We start from the raw sequence: 24773 nt of genomic DNA on the forward strand, positions 1-24773 counted from the left end.
ATTATTATTATTATTTAAATTTGTATACCGCCCTTCTCCCGAAGGACTCAGGGCGGTGAACAGGGCACATATAAATAGAAAATACAAAAATTAAAAAAGAATTAAATAATCGCCCAGATAAAACAGTAACAATGTAAAAACCCATTAAAACCCCAACATATCCCCATCAGGCCAGGCCGGCTTGTTCAAATAGATGGGTCTTCAGACCGCGTCGGAAGGAGCGAAGGTCCAGTGTAATCCGGAGCTCAACCAGCAGCTGGTTCCCTAAAGCCGGAGCGCCCACAGAGAAGGCCCTCCCCCTGGGGGCCACCAGCCGACATTCTCTGACCGGAGGCACCCTGAGGAGGCCCCTCTCTGTGGGAACGCACAGGGCGGAGGGAAGTTGACGCCGGCAGCAGGTGGTCCCCGAGGTACAGAAAATATTTGTTTTCTTTTCTTTTCTTTTCAGAAGGGCTTGATGACGAGAGTCCCTACTGCGACAGCAACATGATGATTTTCAGTACCCCTCATTATACTGGGACCAAGGATTTTTATTCCCCTGACAAAAATGAGACTTTTTCTTTGCTACCTCTGACACCTACTTCACTACGGTATGCTATTTCTACAGGCGACAACAAGGTATCTACCGAAAATCACATCAAACAAACCAAATCACAAAATGAACCTGAAAAGCCAGTGCAGATTGAAAACCGTGAAGTAGAAAAAAACAGTCAACTAGTCGGCCGCAAAAAAGTCTCAGTCTCAGCAAGTAGTACATTACAAAGCAACAGGTCAGCTCTACCTGAACAGCCTAGAAAATGTAAAGATGACTTTGATCTTTTGAGTAATTTTATCATTCTGAGATCTAAACAGGTGATCAGCCAAAGCGAGGAAGGAAATAACGTGGATATTCAAGAAGAAGGTAGTTTTATTGCTTTTCTTTAGCTTTTAAATCTTGTGCGTGGGCTGTTTGTAAGCACAGCGTAGCTTAGGTTAAAATGTTCTTTTCTGGTAAAAAAAAAATACTACAGCTGTATTAGGAACTACCCACATAAACCAATGAGACCAGAAAGGATCATATAGGAATGTAGGAATACAGTATTTAGAGTACATGGTAAAACTAAAACTACTTAATAAGATATTCCCTTATCATAGGGAACATTTTGATCTACGTGGGGAAAGGGAAACTAAACATCTCTAACAATGCATTCTCTGGTATCTGAACAAACAGTAACTCTTAAGAGCGTTTAGAGTTCGTTATTGGAGTATATTTTATGTGATTCATGCACCTGCACATTTTACTCTGTGTGCCTATCTTGGGAAGCTACACGCAGTTCCCGTCAACTGGTCAGCTGGTGGGGAGAATATCTACAGTTCTAAGCAAAAAAATAGGAGTCAAATTACAATCTGAACAACTGGGTGGCATGCAGTCAAGTGCTTTCTGGGATAAGCTGTAGCATTACAGAGGTTGTCATTTTTACTTTATAATTTAAATGTACAATGAAATGAACCTTGGCTTTAATAATGGCGTAAAAATTGTGCTTGCTGATAGAAATGCACCGAGAGAGATCAGTCAAAATGCGCTGACACAGTCAAGGGGTACAGATATAATTTGTATATGCTTTGGCTAAGGGATGTCAGATTAGATTGGGGGAAGGGTATGGTCTGTGAATCAATAGCTCCATGTACCACTGTCACAAAAATATGGAAGAATAATATAGTTCCTCCCGTTACCAGCCTGCCACTCCCTTTGGATTTTTCCACTGTTGATTCTCTTCTCCTGTTTTCAGAATGGAAAGCATATGCAATAAAGCTCATTGTATTTAATTAGAACATACATATCATATTGACCCTTAATGGCAGCCCCATCTTGTTAAATAATTGTGTTTGTTAATGTGTAATTCAATTGGGATGCAAGTTAATTAAAAAGCATCTCGATATATTTAATTAAAAAGAATTTCCACTGGATGAATAATTTGTCTGTGGTGTAGAACCAACACAGATGATAAAAATGATGTTTGTCATAGATACAGCAGAATTGCCATTGAAATATTAAATTCTTTATGTTCACATATTCAGACCCTCAAAGCTTAGACTTTAATTAAGTTTCATGAATACTTTCAATACTTATCTACTAACAAGCAGCATCAGTTACTTTATTAGATTTTCATTGTTTATGAGCATATTTTTATGGTACAAAATTGTAGAACTAATAAGTTCTATAGTACAGCACTACATCTTTTTTTAGTCTTATGTTACCATCTAGTGATCTCACACTAAAACTGCAATTGTATGTTACATTATGTATATGTTTTAGAATTTCTCTGTAGAAAACTTCCCTATGATTTCTTTTATAGAAAACAAGAAGCAACCTACAACCACTTGAATGTACCATGCAGCTATTAAAGCTTTTCAGGTTTTCATTGTATAAGAAGCTATCATTTTTGGTGCAGGCTGCATTCACTTCTTCCTCCCCAAAACTGTCATTGATCTATGATTTTTACAGTTAGAAAATGGGAACATTACTGAATACAAATAGTAGCATAACGAAATAAACAACAGAAATATTAACAGTATTGAATTAACTACACCTGAAAAATTTAGTATTCTCCTGATCTCGTTCATGAATCCATTTATTTTTTTAATAAATACACCACTCAAGGGTAGGTCTTGGTTCCAAAGAAAGGACATCATTCAGTAAGAAATTAGACTGCTTTAACTTATTTTATGAGCATGTTTTTGTATTTCCTAAGTATTTGATGCTGAGGAAGAACAACCTTCACTCGAATGCCACAAAAGTCCTGATGTTCCTGGCATGACAGTTCCTATGGAAAACCTCCGTAGACATATGGAAAACCAATCCAGGGACAATCATACATTAGCTTTCATCGAAATTAAAACATCAGGTACTAAATATTTTAAAGCCTCGTTTTAAAGTTTCTTGCATAACAGGAACTCTGGATTTCAGATTCTTTTGTAATGATCTCAAAACTCCCCCACTTACAACGAATCAACAATGATATGTAGGCAGAATTCTGTTCAGAAAAGATGGTCAAATTAAGGACAATTATGAGGGAACTGGTTACATCAAAGAAGAAGAAATAGAAAACGTAATCTTCACAGGAGGCTGCTTATGTATCCTACTGATAATTGAGTGTTTCACCAAGTTAGCCAATTAGATTGGTACACATTGTATCACAATTGACGAATGCTGCTTTTTATGTAGAGAAGCACAATTTAAAAGTGCTGTAATTTTTAAATGATACGTTCACTTCTCTCTGCTATCTAGGAATTAACTGAGGACCCAGATTGTTGGGGGCAATAAGCTGACTTTGTAAAAATGCCGCTGGGGGGGGGGGCGAAAGCCCTAATAAGCAGGCATATACATAGAATGAAGGCTATTGCTAAGCACATTGGTTTGTGCTTCTTAGATTGTAAGCCGCCATGAGTCTTCAGAGAAGGGCGGGATATAAATGGGATTAAAAAAAAAACTCTTGATGGACCACTTATTCCTACGAATCTTCATTATTAAGAACCATAGGTTAAGAGTTGTTAAGGCTTTCAAATACAGAATTGCATTCTATGTGCAATTAAAATAGAGGGAAATGACCTGTGAAATAGGTTACATGGCCATATTAGGTTACATGGCCATATTAGATCTATACAGAGAAAGATAGAAAAAGAAAGTCACTCTCTTATTTCTCTATGCACTGATTTGAATTTGAAAAAAATAATTATATATTATCTGTTGGCTCCTCTTTAAGTATATGTTTTCCTGGAATTATACCACAGTTACAGAGAGCAGAAGCACAAGCTTCTGCAAAGAGTTGCTGACAGGTGGTGTGTAAATGTCCACAAGCTTGCCAGATCATCTTTCCTCATTCAAATCTGGATCAGTGCTAGCGTAATTCATGGGCCTAAAATCTCTGAAGTTGGGAAATAAAGAAGTCAGAAAAGATAAAGCAGAAGCAAATATTCTGTTGTATATATGTTCTAAAGAAAACATGAATTTATCAAAATATGATCACAATGCCTTTTAGTGTTCTGGTTATCAGAAAACTTCAGTTTCTAAATCACCGATCATAAAAATATGGATTTATTTCACTATTTATTTTGTTTTGCAGGACTTTAAAAGCATTTTGTTAAATCTTTGCTTTGTTTTAACCAGAGTGTCAGGCTCAGGCATATCATATCCTGGAAGCTGCAGCGGCTCCAGTTTTGAAAGAACTTACAAAGCTTGACATGCAGAATTGGAGGTTTGCCACACTTAATTCTGATAACACCAGGTTTTTTTTGAAACAACAAGAGAAAGTGATCAGTGACACATTGAAACAAGGTGGGACTGCTGAGTTTTTTCTAAAATTATATATGGTTCATAGTCTATATAGTAGAAAGGTACAATTGCATTTTTATTCATTTCTTTTTCCCTAATGCCGTCTTGCATAAAGATGTTTTAACTTAAGATATTGGAGACTGAATCAGGAATCTTCTTCATAATAATCCATGCTTTAATTTATTTATTTTATATAGCCAGCCTGTCAGAAAGAATTCAGAGTGGCATACAATTAAACTGGTGTTTCTCAGCCATGACAACTTTACAATGTGTGGACTTCAACTCCTGGAATTCCCCAGCCAGCATGATTAGCTGGGGAATTCTGGGAGTTGAAATCCACACATCTCAAAGTTCGCCAAGATTGAGAAACACTGAATGAAATGCATATGCAAACACACAGTATAAAACATGCAATACAGTCTGCTAAAACTAATCAGCAATCAAAATAATCACATTGGATGGGAACACAAACTATCCTAAAAAAAATACAGATCTTAAATAGCAAGCAGCGTCAGGGTCATCTGGACTTCAAGAGTAGGGGAAGGAGAGAAAACAATATTCTACAGGACAGGTGCAGCAACAGAGAAGGCATCTCTTCTGCGACCCATGAAATAACACTGCTTAAGAGACAGAAAAGGACGCGGTGGCTCAGTGGCTTAGAACGCTGAGCTTGTCGATCAGAAGGTCGGCAGTTTGGCGGATTGAATCCCGAGTGCCACGTAACAGAGTGAGTGCCTGTTACTCGTCCCAGCTTCCGCCAACCTAGCAGTTCGAAAGCACGTAAAAATGCAAGTAGAAAAATAGGGACCACTACGGTGGGAAGGTAACAGCGTTCCGTGCACCTTTGGTGTCTAGTCATGCCGGCCACATGACTACGGAGACGTCCTCGGACAAGCGCTGGCTCTTCAGCTTTGAAACGGAGATGAGCACTGGCCCCTAGAGTTGGAAACAACTAGCACGCATGTGCGGGGGAACCTTTACCTTAAGAGACAGAAGCGGGACTGAAACTTAATGGGCAGGCATAAATTGCAGATAGCCCCACAAATGATCAGATCCTTTGCCAAGAATTATTCTAGATATTATAATCAGCACCCTGAATTATACCTGGAAGCCACTGTCACCCAGCGCAGCACATGAAATAGTTGTGTTACATTGCCATGCTGAGATTTGCCAGTAACTACCAAGGCATCTACTTTACAAGATGGATCTGAACAAAGATGGGACAGAACTGGAACAGGACCATCTGAGACACAGTTGCCACCTGATTTTCGACCAAACATCTTGGTCAAAAACTGCTGCAAAAAACAGCTAAGAAACATGGGGAAAATATTAGCTAAGACCATTTGCAAGACTAGAATGGAAAATACAGAAAATACAGAAAAACTATTGGGTGAACTATCATTTTAATTCTATTTCCAAATAATTATGAAACGCAATCCTTTTGAATTGCTAAAAGGAAATTCTAACCTTTTTCCCATGGCATGAGTAGCCATGGCGTAAGTATCTCCTAGCAATGTTTTTTTTTCTGATATTCCCACTATATACTTTCATCTTGACACCAACCCTAAGTCATCTGTAACTATACCAGTATTAAAATCATATTCCACACTTATTCCAACACCATATAGCAATCCCCTCCAGTATGGGTAAAGTAAGTTAGGCTTTGCCATCCTTTATCTTGAAATGAAATTACCTGGCCACAGTGATTCGAAAGAGAAGCAGTAAATGTGGGATTAAGGTCAGCAATGGTGAGAGGAAGTTTCAAATCAGTGTAGTCTTCTACTCAGGGAAGGAGGGGCAATAACATTTTGACCCTACAGCAAAAAAATAAAAATAAATCCCTTGACAGCATATTTAAGGTATGCAAGAGGACGTGCGAATTACACTGAGATGTCAAATTGCTCTATATGACAAATTGTCTAATTTAATGGTCAGAATTGCTCCATTAAGTGCTAGATGTCAAAATATTTAAATTTAATAACAGGATTTTTGTGCCTGGGCCTTAATACCCACCAAACTAAATATAAGAAATGTTATTGTGTTTACTAAATAGTTTTTGTAGTTCTGGAAGAATAATCTCTAATATTTTTCTCTTTTTTATAGGTAGCAAAGAGACAAAGGATATTTTGGCATTCAGACATGCTGCTATTCTTCATTTGCTGGTTACAGTTCGTGAACTTTTATTAACCTGTAACTTGAACGCTGCATTAGGTAATTTTTATAAAGAGATGTAGTCCTACATTGGTTTATCGAAATATAGCATTCTATGTCTACCATAGATTGGAAGATAGAAAATCCATTTATATTTTGCACAGATTTTATTGCCAGGCTACATGTAGTGAAATCTCTTTAATTTTTAAAATAAATATAGTAGCAATGGAAAAAAATGATTATGAACATTTTAAAAAGTAACGTTTTACTTTGAACGAGCAGACCTTGGGCATAAATCTTGATTTAGTGTTCAGCTTTAAAATGTAGTAAGAATCATTTAAAAAGAGAAGCCATAAGGGAGAAAAATGGGATTTGAAACAGACTTAGGTGAAATATGTAGAACGTGTGATAAATAATGTTTATTTGAACAGAATATCTGTCCAAGACAAAAGATAATTATAAAGATTTCCAAGACTATGGCCTGGATATTATTTGGAAACAGCTGAAAATTGTGCAATTTGTTGTGCAGGAGCACAAAGTCAGTCCCAAAGTGACAGAATTACAGCATCAAATTTCTAAGTGGGTACAGAATCATGCAAATGATCAGAATAAGGTAAGTAACACCAAGAACCTGATATTTGTGGGGTATTGTGGAGAAAGTAGTCAAACTATAGCTGCAGTGAACACTGGGAGAAATAAACATTTCAGTCAGGTTTCAAGCTGAAGTTCAGCACAGAGATATTGTTAGTCACACAGTATATCTAGATTATATCTGAAAGCACCAGGATAGGGTTTCTGAAACCCTGCTCAACCTCTGAGTAGCTTTCATTACAATCTATCACCGATTTCCTGGGTTGGGAGTAGAGGGCACCGTTTTGCGGTAGTTCCCCTTCTTTCTGAAGGAACAGCTCCAGTTTGTGGGGGTATGTGGTGGAAAGACCATGTACTTGGGCCCCCTCTGTTGTGGGCTTAATAGCCTGCCTACTCCTATTCAACACCTACATGAAACTGTTTCTTCAGTATGCTGTTGAGACCCAACTCCACATGTTGATTCCTGAATGAATATACGACGCTGCCAAAATGCTATCCAGGTATTGGAAGATAGCCTGGATGGAGAGTAACAGGTTGACACTCAATTGCGGAGTGGCTTTAGGTCTGAAGGACCACCAATTCCAGTTAGATTCCACTTTTAATTCTGAACGGGGTTATACTCCGGATAATTGGTTTGCAATCTGAGGGTTTTCTTTCCCTCACAACACCTGCTGGAGAAGATGACAGCTATAGTGAAGAGGGATTTTGCACCAATTGCAACTTTTCCTGGAATAGAAAGGATAGTCACTGACAATTCTGCCTTAGACGACTATAATGTGCTGTATATGGGACTGTCTTTGAAAACCATTTGGAAACTATAGCCGGTCCAGAATGCAGTAATTCAAATAGTTATGCGTGCACCCCAGGCATCCAAGTAACACTTTTGTTTCAAGAGCTGCATAGTTGCCCGTTGGTTTAGAAGTGCAATTCAAGGTACTGGTTTCACTTTAAATACTTCACGGCTCAGGACCTAATGACCCTCTTTTACCGGTCTACCATAGAGAGCGTCCTCTCGTATGGTATTGTGGTTTGGTATGCTGGTCTGACAGCCGTGGACAGGAAAGTATTACAGAGGGTAGTGAGCACAGCACAAGACATTGTGGGCTATTCCCTGACACCACTGGATGACATCGCCAGGGCTCGTTGCCTTGGAAGAGTGAGGAAGATTCTCAGGGATGACTCACACCCTGGACGGTATCTCTTTACTCTACTATCATCCGGTAGGAGATACAGGAATATAGCCAGCCATACCAACAGGCTGAAAAATAGCTTTTATCCGTGGGCTGTTAGGCTTTTAAATGGGACATAATCTTATGCAGAATTGACTTGGGAGACCGGTGTGTGGTGTAGTTGGTTCACATTGTGTGGTAGGATGGAGGGTTTGTTGTCACTGTGTGTTGGGGGGGGAGAGCACGGGGGGAGGCTCAGTTAATCTCAATGTACACATGTTGTACTTTGACAATAAAGGTTTATTTATTTATTTATTTATTTATCTATGGGATCTGGTTGGGTGGGCTCTCGTTAGGACCAGAGAATGGGGGAAGCCTACATATAAGCAGAATAATCTTTAGTTCACTAAAAAGTAAATGACACTGCATTGTATTTTTCCACGTTAGTATATTCTGATTTTCTCCCATTTATTGTTGCTTCAATCCTATACTGTAGTCATGGAAATACTCTGCCAATGATTCAGGTTACTGTTGGAGCCCTTAAATATCAAGTGGAGATTGTTAAATTATTTAACTAAAATGTTTTTTAATGCTGTATCAGGTAGTAATTGTGATTAGAATGGATTTTGATGAAGAAACAGAAGTCCTAATCAATACCATTAATACAGTGCAAGGTAAAAGTTACTTTTAATTTTTATATTGCTTTGAAAGCTGAGATTACCCATATGATAAGTTTATTCCATATTTCATTTCCAATATAATTGATCAGGCTACCAAATCTCTAATAGTATTCCATTTTCTCCACTCATTATAATGGAGCTAGCCGAGTAACATGCATCAAATATGTATCTACAGCTTGCAGTAAAAATATTAGCCAACTGCTAAAAAGCACAGTATAAAAATATGATCATTTAACCAGCTTTAACAAAATGTACTAATTTAACAATCAACAGATAATGCTACAGGTTTAATAAATAACTTTGTTTACAAAATGTTTTAAAAGATTTCAGCATAGTTGTATAAAGACAGCATCAGTTTAATAATTTTATGCTTTTACTAATTTATCCACTAGCTGGATAAATAACTAATCATTGCCCACATATCATTTTCCAAAACTGCGAATGAATGTTTAATAATATATTTCTCTCTTTATATAGGCTTGAAGGCCATATATTTGAATTCTAAGAAAAGAGGAATGTTATTTGAGAGTAAACATATAATAAATAGGTAGGTATAGTTAATTATTATTGAAAAATATTAATATCTTCAAATTATTTCAGAAAAGTATTCAGAAGATGTCACTAAAATAGATATATTAAGACTTTTTCTTGACTTTTCATTTTTAGTTTGGACATATATTCTTGTATCATTGTACATAATCAACATATTGGGCCTGATTTCCCCTGGACCAATTTTTCATTGATGATAGAGTACAACTACAATGAGAATTCCTGTTGGATTGATCTATGTAAAAAAATGAATATACCTTACTTAATTCTCCAAACAGCTCCCCCAGAAGCAGTTGAAACTGGTATGTGAATGTTTCAAATACAAAATTGAAGAGAAAATAAGATAGAAAATTAGAGCTTGCTTTGTAAAATAATCTAATGTTTGTACATAATTATTTTCTAGAGAGAAAAAACTTAATTTGTAAAATTGTTTTTAATTATGGAGCTGTAGATAATTAGTTTCGTGCGCCTTTGGCATCTAGTCATGCCGGCCACATGACCACGGCGATGTCCTCGGACAAGCGCTGGCTCTTCGGCTTTGAAACGGAGATGAGCACCGGCCCCTAGAGTTGGAAACAACTAGCACGCATGTGCGGGGGAACCTTTACCTTTACCTTACATAATTAGTCTTTCTGGTGAACTATTTGTGTGTTAGTAGAATTTCATATTATATTATTCAGCTTGAAAGTTGTTTATGTGTATCATCTCTGTGATCCTTGGTGTTACCTTGAGATGTAAATTTTATAAATAAATCCATGTACCAAAATATTAGGTTCATTTTTAATACTGATGGGTGGTGAAATTGACTGCTTGTAGTTTTCCAAAAACAACCTATTTGAATTAACAGCAAAAGATTTTTTTTCTTATGTAAATAGGTAAGATTTTAAGGTTTAGCCAGTATGTTATACTATATTAATTGTCCTTCACTTCTTATAAGGCACTTCAGGGTATGAAGATTTTAATGTGTACTGTATGTCAGCCTTTGCTAGAGAGAATCAGATCTGCGCAGATCTTCTTTCTATCTGCTGATTTCAGTTAAAATGAATAGGGCAAGACAGTGCAGATCAGTGCTGTACATTAAACATCAATTAAAATGTCTTTTCTTGCTGAAAAGTTGCTAAAGAGCTAAAAGATACGGGATTTGCTTTAGGCAGAGATTAAAGTCAGTGCTGTAGTTTAAAAGCATTGCAAGACAGCACTGAATTTGGACACTGGAAAGTGTAGTTTAAGAATTCCTTTCATATAGTAGGAATGTAATAGCTTGTGCTGACTCTGTGCTGACCCAAACAATTAAATTAAATACTATTTATTCATATAAATTGACCCAACAGATTGAATGTTACAGAGAGTTGGAACTGTATATTTTTTTTTAAAAAAAATCTTTTTGCCTAGTTCTTGTTTTTAATGAAATGTTGATGTTATTTGTTTTCTAGAAGAGTTTTTAAGTGATAATCTTGGATATGATCTTCTGAGGTTGTCAATTCCTTATGTTTTTTTGACATCTGAAGGACTTCTCAATACCCCAGAAATCCTTCAGTTACTGGAATCCAAGTAAGTAGTGAAACTCCAAGGGAAGGAGAAGTTCAAATTTTCAGATCCTTTTCATTGGTGCATGTTCCTTCCAAGCCCCATGTAATCTTACATTTGTCTTGCCTTATATTTATGTCAGTTTACTTTTTAAAACACTTTTATTCCTGCATTAAGGCCCACATAGATTCATCTTATTTTTTTACTGAGAAGTAGCCAAAAATATAGAGTGTATGGACTGGACCTTGATTTGTGCTTCAGCCTTCTGGGAGGAGGCTTCATTTTATCCAAAAGCAGAACAACTAGATTCTGTGAAACCTTTGTTCAATATAGTGTCAATCTTGTTAACTCTCAAGATACTTTTTTTCCACTAAGTATTCAAAATGGATTGTGATTAATATAAGTTTTGGTGTCAATTTTGTATAACTTGGTATTTTTGGTGCTGCTGCTGTTATTATATCATTACTGTTATCCTTGCGATGGTGACATCATTTGGTGGGTGGTATTCCTTGTTTTGAGAGCGAGGCATTGGAATTTCATTTTAATGTGTGGTGTTGTAAGGCCAGTAAATGATAATAAACATTTTCTTATCTTACACAAGTTGAAGAAGGCATCAGAGAACTGTACTTAGCATATACTGTAGTAAGTCACTAGTGACATAGGCAGGACATGATTGTTGGAAGTTGTATTGTGGGTACAGCAGAATTGTAATATATTCAGTGGATTACTGACAAGAACTTTCACATGCAGGTATAATATTACTTTAATTGAAAGAAACTGCTGCGAGGCCTTAAACTATTTTGGAGGCACAGAACATTATGTTGTGGTGACTATAGATGAATGCACAGCTATTGTTATGCAGGTAAAAAAATATTATCACAATACTATTATCACGTATTCCTATATATAGTTGCCTTGCATTCATATCACAGGCACATATACATTTTTAATTATTTGATAAATATCCACAATATGTGTCATAATGTATATACTAGAATTATTCTCACTTTTTTACAAAGAGAAACTGAATAATCTGTTTTGCATGCAATCTGTATCTTGAACTAAACATTATTGAGATAGATCAGTGTTTCTCAACTTTAGCATGGTTAGGAAATTCTGGAAGTTGAAATCCAGACCTATTAAAGTTGCTAACATTGAGAAACACTGGGCTGTACTGACAGAATCTTACAAGTCTGGGTCCCTCCCTCTTGTATCCCATTGAGTAAGGAAGGAGTAGCCTGAGCGTCCTCCTACCTAATAATTATCTTCTTTCCCAGGACTTAAGGAACAATTTTGTCCTTGTTTTTGTAATGGTTTATGTCCAGTGGTGGGATTCAAATTTGCAAACTATCGGTTCTCTGTGTGGATGCCACTTCCGAAAGTCCATTCTGGGCCTGGGCAACAAAAAATTAGCTACCAGTTCTGCCAAAGTGGTGTGAACCAGCTGAATCCCACCACTGTTTGTGTCCCCTTCAGTGCCATTACCATGGCTCTCTACACTTTAGCCACTTCGTGCATGTGTACACTCATGAAAGTTTCTGCCTTCAAATAAAATTTGTTGGTCTGAAGAAATACTAGTATCAGCCTCCAGAAAATATGTAATTTGCCAAATTTATGGTTACAATACTGTGCCTGAACAGTTAAACTTCAGTCACCACTAGGTGGCAGCATAGCATTTTCTTGCTGCCTTCTAGACTAGAGGTTTTCCACATTTTTGCAGCTCGGATATAGTAGTCTTACCAAATTATTATAGTATCAATCATATCTTTGGCCAATTATTTTATAATACTACACATCAGTTTATTTACCTGCTTCATGGCAATTTTATTAGTAGTAGCAGTATTTGTTTATTTGTACCCCACCTTTATTATTTTTACAAATAACCCAAGGCAGTGAACATATCCAACACACCTTCCTGCCTTTATTTTCCCAAAACAACCACCCTATGAGGTGGACTAGGCTGAGAGTGTGTGACTGGGCCTTTTTCTCATTTTGTTGTAGAACATGGAAGAACTCAGTTATGAAAACTCCTCTAATAATATTGTCTTAAGACTGATGGCGCTATCTCTCCAGTATGCCTCCTGTTGGATTATTTTATACTCCAGAGAAAGATTAAATTCTAAGTAGGTAAAAAGCTTTAAATGAATTCTTAAGCTTAAATTTTGAAGTATACATTTTTTAAAAAATAAAAGTTAGAATTGTGATGTTCTTGCACAATTGTTGCCAAAACAATGGAGATATTCCGGAATACCTTAATACATTAAAATTTGTAGTTGTTAAAATGCAAAGCAAATCATGGAAGCAGTACTCTCGCCTGTTCAAAATAAACCTGTATCTTGTGTTTGCTTTCTTATAATTGAAGAAATACAAGTGTTTTTATTACTATTTCATGCATTAAAATGTTTGAAATTACTCAAGTTTCATCTATCATGTCTTTATCTACCTCTCACATCCCCATGTATCATTAACCTTTCTCATAAAAAAAACCTGTGTTTGTGTGTGTGACAATGTGTGTGTGTGTGAGAGAGAGAGAGAGAGAGAGAACAATAATAAAATATGCTGTTTTATTTAGATACAGCCTAACTGGAAAATCCCTGCATCATCTTGCTTTAATTTATGCAGCCTTGATTTCTTTCGCACAAAAATCAGAAGACTTTGAAGTGAAGGTAATTTGTGCATAAATGTATGTGTCACTATGTTCCCATATTAGAAATAATATAATCATTATGTCTCAGACAGCAAAGGATTATTATACATGCAGCATTCAGTACCCAGATTTGTTCTGTATACGAGGGCAGTTTGGAAATAAACCTCCATTTGGTCATCAATGACAGACACTGCAGATACAGAACTTTTATTATACACATTAGAAAACTACATTACATTACCTTTTGACATTATCGGCATTCAAATTGAGGCACTTATCATAACTTATCAACTAAGTTTGAAATTCCTTAGTAGTAGTCGCTCGGCACCAAATCTGGTGCCTCAATCTGAATGGTGATTATGTCGAAAAGTAATGTAATGCTGTAGTTTTCTAATGTGTATAATAAAAGTTCTGTATCTGTGAGTGCCTGTCATTGAAAACGAAGTGTCTGTCATTGAAAATCGAGGTTTATTTCCGAATTGCCCTCGTACATTTTACTGGCCTTCTCACTACCATCCCAATCATGTGATCCTTAATTTAGGAGTCAGGATACTTGGATTGAGCACATTTGACCCCTGGGATTTTGCATTTTTATTCTTTTACTAAAGTAATTCAGACTGTGTAGGAGAAGAACAGGCAGAACTGGGGGGCATGGTCTAAGGCCAACACCCCCCCTTGAATTCCATTGAATTTTATTTGGTGCCAATTTAACATTGAATGTGAGTTGACTAGATTAATATCAGGCACAAAGGATCAAGCCATGGTGGCACAGTGGTTAGAATGCAGTACTGCAGGTTAACTCACTGCTCACTCCAGGAGTTCAATCCTGAGCGGCTCAAGGTTGACTCAGCCTTCCATCCTTCTGAGGTCAGTAAAATGAGGACCCAGATTGTTGGGGGCAACAGGCTGACTCTGTAAACCACTTAGAGAGGGCTGTAAAGCACTGTGAAGTCTAAGTGCTATTTTTATTGCTATCAAGATCACACATAACTTCCAGTTCAGATTTATTGCTCAAGGCCATACATAAGAATATAGGTAACCCACACTCAAAGCTAAATTGGCACCAAATAAGGGTCAACAGAATTCAAGAGGGATTGGACTTAGACCATTTGTAGGAATGTAATGACTCTAGGCTCATAACTCTCTTAACCTCACCCCCCCCACACACCCCCAAGCTCTGCCTGCTATTCTCCTATAGGCTGGTGTAAACAGTATTTCCCTCTATCTGCCTTGTTTTTGCATCCTCAAATATGCGTGACAAGACTCAGCCTAAAGTCCTTCTGTGAATATATCATAAAGTTTGATTCATACAAGAAAGCTTAGTAATGACTGATCTCTCATTCTTTTAGCCACATTCTCTCTTCTTTCCTGTGGAGAAGAACAGCATTTTTTAAAAAAGCTTTGTCTTACTACATTTTTCCAACCAGGCTAACGTGATGAACATGCAACATCACTTGGGCATTAAACTATCAAAGGCTTATTTTTGTGCTTTCTATTTCATATAATTTTCATTCTAAATTCAAAAGGCAAATATATTTTAGATGGCCCTTACACCAGGAGTTGAAGAGACAGCACTTTTGGTTCGCCGGATAGCTGACCACATATTATTGGCTTCTAAACAACATCCACAGGAGTGGTTAAACAAGTCGTGGCTTTCTGTCCTGCTATCAGAAGTAAGTGATTTGGCTTCGTTTACAGGACACCCTTACTTCTAGTGTTAATGTCCTGCTGCTGAGAGACCATTTAGGTCAGGATATGTAAATCCAGTGCTTTTTTTGTAAAAGGAAAAGGTGCCGGAACTCACACATGTCATACAACCCACCTTGCCTACCCTACAAGTTTCCATCCAAAAAAGGTGCTGGAACTCCGTTCTGAGGGTTCTATGAGGAAAAAAGCCCTGTGTAAATCCCAAGAAGTGCTGAGTTTAGTTCAGCATTTGTTATGGATGGCAATCCCAGAGAAACTGGCTGATTTTCTTAGAAGGACTAGGGATAGGGGAGTTGATTTGACAAAGCATAAAAGCGGCCAGCTTTATGTGGAACAGCAACTCCTTGCTTCAGGTTCCCCAGGGAGCTGACACACAAAGATAATTTGGAGATCAGGAATAAAAATATCTTCATGGGAGAATCAGTTCAAAAGCAACTGAACAAAACAATGGATAATGGCTGTGCAGGGAAAAACATTTGTGGAGGTTGAACAACATTCAACTTGAAGCCGTGGTAGAGCTGGATCAATGCTACTGTGATAACCAGTTAAGACCAAATCCAGCAAAAACTCATGTATGTACCTTCCCTCTTTGACATAAGGAGACTGTAAGGAAGCTGCTATTACACAGAAAGGGACATTATTGACATTATGGCCCTAAGTATTTAGGGGTCACTCTAGATAGGGTCTTAACATAAAAGCAGCACTGTACCAGCATTAAACTGAAGGTCAAGGGACAAAATGACATCCTCAGGAAACGATTTGGAGAAATTAATGGGTTTCTATTTTGTGAGATGAATACAGCAGAAATTGTAGATTCAAAGGGGTGTTATATTTTGGAAATGAGTCCAAGCATCATCCCAAATTCGAGAATGTTATAGTGAACTAGTTACCTATAATTTCTCAGATGATAGATATTTCTGCAAACTTGACTGTTGACCATCAGGAAATATCATTTATCCTATTCATTTATTCATCCAACCCTTTTTTCCCTACTGAATCTTGGCAGTAGATGATTGTAGCGATAAGGTAATTTCATAACCAATCAATCCACTTTCATTTGGCCATAGACCAGCACTTAAAGCAAAAAAAAAAAACCCCACACATTTAGTTAAAATAAAAAAGAGAGAAACACATAAAATTCTAAACTATTTCAGGAAAATTGGCTAACCATCCAAACTACAGTTAGCTGTTGTTAACAAAATAACGACATATCATCTTCAGTTGCCTGGATTCATTTATGGTGGAATACCTAAACAAAATATAAGTCTAATTCTAGTTCTATTTTTCCCTCTAGGCAGAGAAATGCTTGCTTACATTTCCATGCATGAATCCACTAGTTGCTCAGGTCATGCTAAAGAAAAGTTCTTCACTGGGATGGCTCCTGGCAGCATCTTTTGCTGAGCTTCAGGAACTTCTGCCTGAGGTGCCAGAAAAGGTTTTGAAGGTCAGTTGTCCAGGCTATAAGCATGATGCATACAATTTGTTATGTTTTTGCTTTGATTATTGTTAAAGCAGGAAAAAAACCAAAATAGCTCCTGAGATTGAATTTGTCTGGATTTTTTTTATTCACCCTTAAGCATATTTGCTTATTATGCCAATACAATTACAAAAAAACCTTTTGCATTAAATTAAAAACAAACATATTCAGTATTGCAGTCATTCCTAGTCCTTTGCAACCAGATACAGAAAATGCTGCTTCTCGAGAAAATTATAAATCAGCAATTCGCAAGTGTTCTGATATTAATTCAAATTAACGTGATACACCACAATCATATCTGTAGTGTTCCTGTAGCATGGTTTAGGATATCCTAGGCTAGTGGTCCTCAACCTGTGGTAGATTTACCACTGGTGGTACTTCAGCACCTGGCAGGTGGTATGCATACGAACGGGTTGAAAACCACTGCTTAAAAAAAAGTGTGAAAAAAGTGTAGCAGGGGAATGAGTTAAAGTGGCAGCACTGCCGCACAGGCCTGTGAGAGAGTCAGCTGGAGCTGTGGTGCTGCCAAGGCTCTGCTGAGCACCCAGGATCCGAGCGGGGCTCCAGCTGATTGGCACTTCCGGGAGGAGAGCGCAGCCTTGGGGAGGAAGAGTCAGCTGGAGCTGCAGAGAAGAGAAAAGGAGGAGGGGGGGGAGAGGAGAGGATATAAAAGGAGGCAGTTGTGGTGGGAAAGGGGGAGGAAAAGAAAGACAATGGGGAAAGAGAAGGGGACAGAGAAAGAGAGAGAGAGAAGCGCACAGCCTTGGGGGGGAGCGGTCAACTGGAGTTGCGCTGAAGAGAAAAGGAGGAGGGGAGAGAGAGGAGAGGATATAAAAGGAGGAGGTTTTGGTGGGAGAGGGAGAGAAGTCTTTCTTTATTGTTCTGTTGTCTTATTTATGATAGTTATTGGCTTTGTTATTGTTGTGCGATGCCCACTTGCAGATCTGGGAAGCTGTGTTCTATAGCTTCCGAAACGTTTTTGATGTATGGCAAGGTGTGCCATGTTGTTGGTTTTATACCTTGTTTCCTCCTTTCTCGCCCCACCTTATTGCACAGACATCTTGTGACAAATGATTGCGGGGACCCATTCTGCTTGAATGGCTCACCTTCGTTCGTGAAATATATTGTGGCATACAACCTTCAAATCTTCTGATCTTTTCCAATTGTTAAAGCAGTTACCTCTTGAGCCAAGCTTATGGGCTTGCTGTGCATATGCACGCACGGCTACTTTGTTTTGCATTTCCCAGGTGATAAGAAGTATATCTTTCAAACAATGTTCACAGCTCTGTTGTGCAACCTACCAAGGGACTGGCAGTATTCTGTAATGCTCTTCTTTGACCTAAAAATTCTGAAGCATTTTCTTAAAATGTTGCAGTTTGCATAGGGACAGAGTAATCAACATAATATTGCCAGCATTTTTTTTTCCAGTCCATAAGCTTTTCTCCCTGATTCCCAAAGTTACGTTCTTCTTTAGGTGTTGATAAGACTTTTGTGCATCTTGGAGTTTCTGTAGTAGTTGTTACAAACCCATTGAACATGCACACCAAAAAGCTGCATGTGTTTTATTTTTATGGACTCAGATGTATTTCTTATTTTTTTTCAGACTTTTAGTGACATCACATCATTGTACATCTTCAAGCCACCAACACAAAAAGAAATTAGGCCTCATCAAGGAAATATTAATTCTGCCACCTGCTCTCGTTCTCAACTTCCATTTCTTGAGGCTTTGTTCCCCAGATTTCAAGGACATGGTTCCTTTACTGAGTATTCAGAAGAACAGAACAAAAACTGTTCGCTGGGTATCTGCCAGCATGGATCTCGTGGCTCTCCGAAATCAACTGAAGAACAGAACTTAGATCTACTTTCAATATTGTATGAAGGAGACACCTGTCCCTTTCAGAATAATGTAAGGGTAGAGAGGCCGCTTGATCTCCCATTTCTGAAAAAAGTGGAAACAGAAACAAGAAAAAATGCGTCACATTTAACGCTGAATAATATTGGAGGACCTTCCCATATCAACAAGGAAACCACAATGCCATATTTTCACTGTAACCGGGACGCTAGCCTTTCTACTGAGAATTGCCCGCGAAGTAGAATTACTGTTTCAAAAGTGGGCCCAGGCAAACAGCTAGAGATCTCCGAGTTCTTGAAGAGGCCTATCTATCATGATGCTAAAAATGAACATCTGGGAAAAATTCAACCTCTGGCGCAACAGCTGAATTCTTTCCATGATTTCAAGCATCCTCCTCACTTCATTTTTAGTAGAAATGATGTTCGGTTCCAGCAAGGCTCAGGCAATTTTTTAGAAGGAGGAAGAAAAGCAAGCCGCAATCCTGAATCTGAGGAAAGATTTTGGGGTAACCCCCCATTCCTACAAGCAATGGATTCTTCTCCCTGTGGTTCACATGTAGGCAAAGCCATATCCAGTCCAGATGGGTTCATGAACTTGGATATTCAGTTTACTGGAGAATATAGGAGGGGGAAAGGTCCTAATTCATTATCAGATGAACGAAGACAACAAGATGTTTCAGGTAAGAGCACAAAGCAAAAGGCTGTTGTTTTCTAAATCTCAGAATACCAAGAGTTACAAGGGAGCCTTCAAATGTTGTCTTTGTTCTAATAAGACGTACCATTTGGTAAATATGTCTAAATTGTGCTTTTGGCGTTCTTCCATTGAGGGCTCAATGGAGGGCTCAAAAAAAAGCATCAGCAAAAGATCAGCCAACCACTGAATCCAACCATTTTTTTCTTCCTTCCCTAGGGCAAGTGGCAGAGCTTCCCACTTCCTTTTGCACCTGAGAGCTGAACTATCCTGCTTCCTAAGGACAGGAATTATAGCACTCTTTTATTCTAGATCAGTGATACTCAAGTCTGCAGTGAACAAACAGGTCGTCAGTGGTCTGTAGAGGGCCACCAGTGGCTTCTCCACAGCCTTCTGCGTTCATTAGCCAGAATCTGCTTGTCAGCTCATTCCCTGATACTTTGCATTCACAACCGATCAACTAGCTCAGGGGTAGGCAACCTCGGCTCTTTTATGACTCATGGACTTCAACTCCCAGAATTCCTCAGTCAGCTATCCTGACTGAGGAATTTTGGGAGTTGAAGTCCATGAGTCATAAAAGAGCCGAGGTTGCCTACCCCTGAACTAGCTAGCCAGATCAGCACCAGGAGTTGTCATTTCTGATTGGTGCAAATGCATCAGTGGCTAAAAGTGTTAGCATCTTGAACACTGAAATCTAGAAAACTGACAATGATGAACTACCCTCAAGGGCAGTTAAGAGTCCATGTGCATAGTCATGGTGGCTGCCCTTTTGCACCAGCACAAACATATTGACCTGTTTCACATATGTGCAAGAATGGCAGATGTCCTTTTGTTCTGTAAAAATTATGTATTACTGTTTTGTTGCAAGCAAATCTGTGTTAAGCATTTTTATAATATTACAATAGCTAGGAAGCAAAATAATTCAGGTGAATTAATGAATACTTAATTTGAATTTAAATGTTTTTACTAACAACGTGTTAGAGAGAGTTTAGAAATGAAGGGGATAGAAAGCATTTAGTAGCACAGCTAGAATTAGCTCACTGAAAATACGAACTCCCATGCTCTTGAAGATGAAACATAAAGTGGGATTATTATTATTATTTAATCCAGTGGCCATGCACCTGCAGAAAAAAATTAAGAATTTTGTTTTAGATAAAAGCCTTCCTGTCCCAAGAGACATAAAGCATCTTGTATTTTTATGTTCATTATTCTAAAAGAAAATATTTCACTTCAGCATGTTTAGCTTTCCATTTTAAAAAAATCCGGGTTTTTAGACCAGGATACAAAAGAGCATGTTATTTCCACCACCACCAAACTTTCAAATATCTAAAACTTTGTTCATAATCATTTAGATATAGGGAGTTGCTATAACTTTGGGTACATCCAACATTATGGAAACGGGGAAAAGATGGGTGGTGGTCATGCATGTACACATGTCAAACAGAAACAAAATGTTTGCCCATTCACAAAATGGCAGCTACCATGTTTATACATGCGTGTCTTGTACAAAAATTGGTCTACAGAAGGGTTCTTGGAACTTTTGTGGCCAAGACTCCTTTGAAGTTGTGCAGCTATTAAACTTGAATGATGAATGAATCGATCAATCACGGCATGATATATCCTGATATAATTCAAGTGTTTTTAGGGTAGCCCACTTGTTGACTCACATATTTGATCCAGTGCCATCTCTGTAGAATGCAGATAGGAGGGCCTATTTGTATTTTGTTCCCATTTAGGCTAGAGTATCAGTTAATGGCTATTCCACAAGACCGATTGCAAAGAAAATTCCAGTTCAGGGTTTCATATTATTACATTTCCTCTGATAGTTTTTTTTCTTTTATTTGCTAAAAGAATGAATATATGGAAATAAATTGTGGTGGTACTAGTTATGTTCATAAAAGGGACGCAGTAGCTCAGTGAGTTAGGATGCTGAGCTTGTCGATCAGAAGGTCGGAAGTTTGGCAGGTTGAATCCCGAGTGCCGCGTAACAGAGTGAGCACCTGTTACTCGTCCCAGCTTCTGCCAACCTAGCAGTTCGAAAGCACGTAAAAATGCAAGTAGAAAAATAGGGACCACTATGGTGGGAAGGTAACAGCGTTCTGTGCACCTTTGGCATCTAGTCATGCCGGCCACATGACCACGGAGACGTCCTCGGACAAGCGCTGGCTCTTCGGCTTTGAAACGGAGATGAGCACCGGCCCCTAGAGTTGGAAACGACTAGCACGCATGTGCGGGGGAACCTTTACCTTTACCTTACTATCTTGTTTTGATTACAGCTTCCAATTTTCTGCTTCAAACATTGTCAGGCTGACTAAGGGAAGCTTGGGCTGAACAGAGAAAAGTTAATTGAAATGTTTTGGGCAGCACCTATTGTCAGACCTTGGGGAGCTAAGAGAATTGTAAGAGAATTGTGAGCAATGCTGTCTTCTATTCCACATGTAGTAAAGATGATATTCAAAAATCCATATTTCGACATACCTATTTTTTCTAAATATTTTCTAGTGAATTGGTGCTATTCTGTAGTTCTTAAAATGAGAAAGAATCACGAAACAGTTTGAAGACTATTTTAATTAGGACAGAGGCCTTTATGGACAAGGCTTTACTATCAGATGCATGAAAGACTAAAAATGAATATAGAAAGAAAAAAATAGTAGCACAAGGGGGAATAAAGTGAAAAATATTGAGACTGTGAATATTTTTGTTCAAGGTTAAAACAGGGACATGCATATTTTTCAGGGCAAGGAACAATACTTCACTGTTGGATGGCAGGCTTGGAACCATTCCATGAAGTGAATGACTGATCCGATAAAAACTAACCTTGATTAAATTTAATTTAATTTAATTTTGTGAATTAAATAAAGTTATTTTGAGAGTATTTCAAGAGTTCCTTATTTTAATCTGTACATTTATTAGTTTCATATTAGATTCAAAGTATGGCATGTTTCATTTGCTATTTGCATAAAATGGCAAAATAACAACTGAAATTGTGTTTTATTAAACAATTGAGAGATTAACCCATATTAAAATCACATTCAAAAAGATATTCAAATGATATTTACAGGTTTTCTATAGGTTAGACGTCTTATAAAACAAAGATTTGATCCAAGAGAAGATATAACCGTTAGAGTTGGGCTTATCTATAATGAATTCTCTAACAAGTATTGAAGATTTTTTTCAATTATATCAGATTAAAAGGGAATTTGGTAACATCTTGAAGGTTTTAGCCACCACATAACATCCTGAAACTTCAGATTGTGTGCATCTGGCTTGGAATGGCATTTGATATTATTTCTCTAAAGTATAAGTGACATAAAATGTATAAATATACTTCTTAGGAGAGCTCAGGTATATTTTCCCTTTGGAAGAATATATATGTGTGTGAGAAGGAAGGCAAGCATGAATCTAATAAATGTACAGAATTAAGAACTTTTGAAATAACTTCTGTCAATTACACTTTAAAGCAGGGGTGTCAAACTGCCGGCCCACAGGCCAGATGTGTCATCCGGAAGCCACCTCCATTCCATTGCCGGCAATAGCAAAACCATCCCAATACGTTTGACATGTCTGCTTTAAAGAGCTGAGAATATATATTTTATCTTATTAGGGGATAGACTATATGGACTAAATCTGTATAGTTATAGACTGCTTATTTGACAATTATTTCTTCTTTTTTTATATTCTTTCTCTTTTGGGGGGCAGGTTCAGAATTTATGGAATTACCACAGCTTAAAAAAAGGCGTTTAACATTTGAAAAAGATCCCAGGAGGCATGACGGCCAAACACGTCTAAAGTTTTTTTAGAAGAAATGGAGGCTAACACTTTTAAGAATTTTGTTGTGTACAATACATAAAAACAAAGGTAGCAGACTTAATCTTCTTTTACAGTAACTTATTTACAATTTGTTTCAATCTTATATGTAATTATTTTTTTAAAAAAATAAACATGGACTTTTTGCAATTGTAGGGAATAGGATAAAAGTTAAGGGTTTATTAGAAAAAACTGATGCTATTTATGACAATTACATTAAAATACTAGAGTTGAATTATGCATAATCTGTCTAATTCATTTATATACACTATACATAAGAGAAATGTATCTGAAATTGCATACAGACTTTGGAAAAGTTTGGTCAGAGAGAGTCGTCACAGCTGTCAGAATGTGAGACATCAGATCTTAGTAGTCTGCCTGTTCAGTTCTACATAGCAGTTGTTATCCCAGTAAATGATTAGTATCTGGTCAAGTGAATCAACTGTGTAAAATCTCAAAACAAAAAAAAAACCCAGGCAGGATTATTAGGTATATTCTCTGCCTTGGTGAGATAAAAGATTTCCCTGTCCTCTACTTCGAGTTAGATATGAATCAATGGAGTGCACAAATCCTGCCAGATCAGATTGATTAGGCAGATGTAGTAAGAGACAGGCAGCCCTTCAAATAGCCGGGCCCTTTAGGTCTTTATAGGTAGCAAAAAGCACGCTGAATCACGCCCAAAAGCAAACTGGCAACCAGTGCAGTTCGCAAAGAGAAGTGTTAAATGAGCGATACCAAGGCATGCTATCATTGCTCATGCCACTGCTTTCTGGACTAGCTGAGGCTGCCAGGTGGTTTTCACGGATAGTCCACGTAGAGCTCATTGCCGTAATCAGGCCGTGAGATGACAGGGTATGAGTGATATCTGAAGCTTCCACTTACCCACCCTTATCCCTATGAGGGTTCTTTCCTCTCCAAGAACCAGGCATACCACAGCATAGCAAACCTGCACAAAATTCTTTATTGCGATACACACCTTCCCCAACAAAGTTATCCCATTGGTCAGTTCCACCCTTCTACACTTTGCAAGGTGACGTTGCCACATAAAATGTGCCTTTAATACTCGGTCCTTTAATACTTATTCTTCTAATTCTCAAGTTGAAACTAGTCTCAAAAGTCTATTTATCTTTTTCCAAACATTCTTGCACTAGCTGGGATGAGGTGCTATTTCAGTGTGACTCTTCCTCTTCTACCTCCTACTTCTAGTTCCACCAAACTTTTGGTCCTGGCCATTGAATGAAAGTTCTGCTGTAATAGCTGCCAATCTTCGCTTTCTTGCCTGTAGGTCTTTTGCTTTCATCTTTGCTGCACCCCTTTTTCCATTCTTTCTTAGCATTTGCTTTTGTCTAAAGCTCAAAAGCCCGGGTGAAGCTGCCTCTGGACATCAGCACATCCTTGAAAACACCAGGAGGTGGCTCAGTTAGCAAGGCAACTGGAACACCAGCTTGAATGCCTGTGAGTAGTTCTGAGGGAATGGACGAATGATTGTGGGAAGGGGCACGGCAGGAGTACAGCTATGTTTGAAGAGAGCAGACATGACACCATCACTCCTTCACACACCTAATCTCTGAAAAGATGCAACTGGCACACCAAACGAAGCTGGGCAAAGGCCTC

At 37.9% G+C, this 24773-nt stretch overlaps 1 protein-coding gene across 1 annotated transcript; it reads left to right on the forward strand.

The window, feature by feature from the left end:
• Positions 1–486: 486 nt before the first annotated feature.
• On the forward strand, positions 487–23817 carry SHOC1 (shortage in chiasmata 1; the record flags this gene model as incomplete). Its single annotated transcript, XM_083351153.1, has 17 exons — positions 487–912; positions 2337–2484; positions 2733–2885; positions 4148–4328; positions 6420–6523; positions 6895–7076; positions 8825–8897; positions 9381–9450; positions 9570–9754; positions 10886–11003; positions 11730–11841; positions 12981–13102; positions 13552–13645; positions 15168–15299; positions 16628–16777; positions 18414–19341; positions 23052–23817. The coding sequence occupies 17 exons, from the start codon at positions 487–489 to the stop codon at positions 23150–23152; spliced, it is 3279 nt and encodes a 1092-aa protein (XP_083207279.1). The 3' UTR covers positions 23153–23817.
• Between the last annotated feature and the right edge of the window lie 956 nt (positions 23818–24773).

This window comes from Vipera ursinii (assembly GCF_947247035.1).
Source record: "Vipera ursinii genome assembly, chromosome: 2".
Lineage (NCBI taxonomy): Eukaryota > Metazoa > Chordata > Lepidosauria > Squamata > Viperidae > Vipera > Vipera ursinii.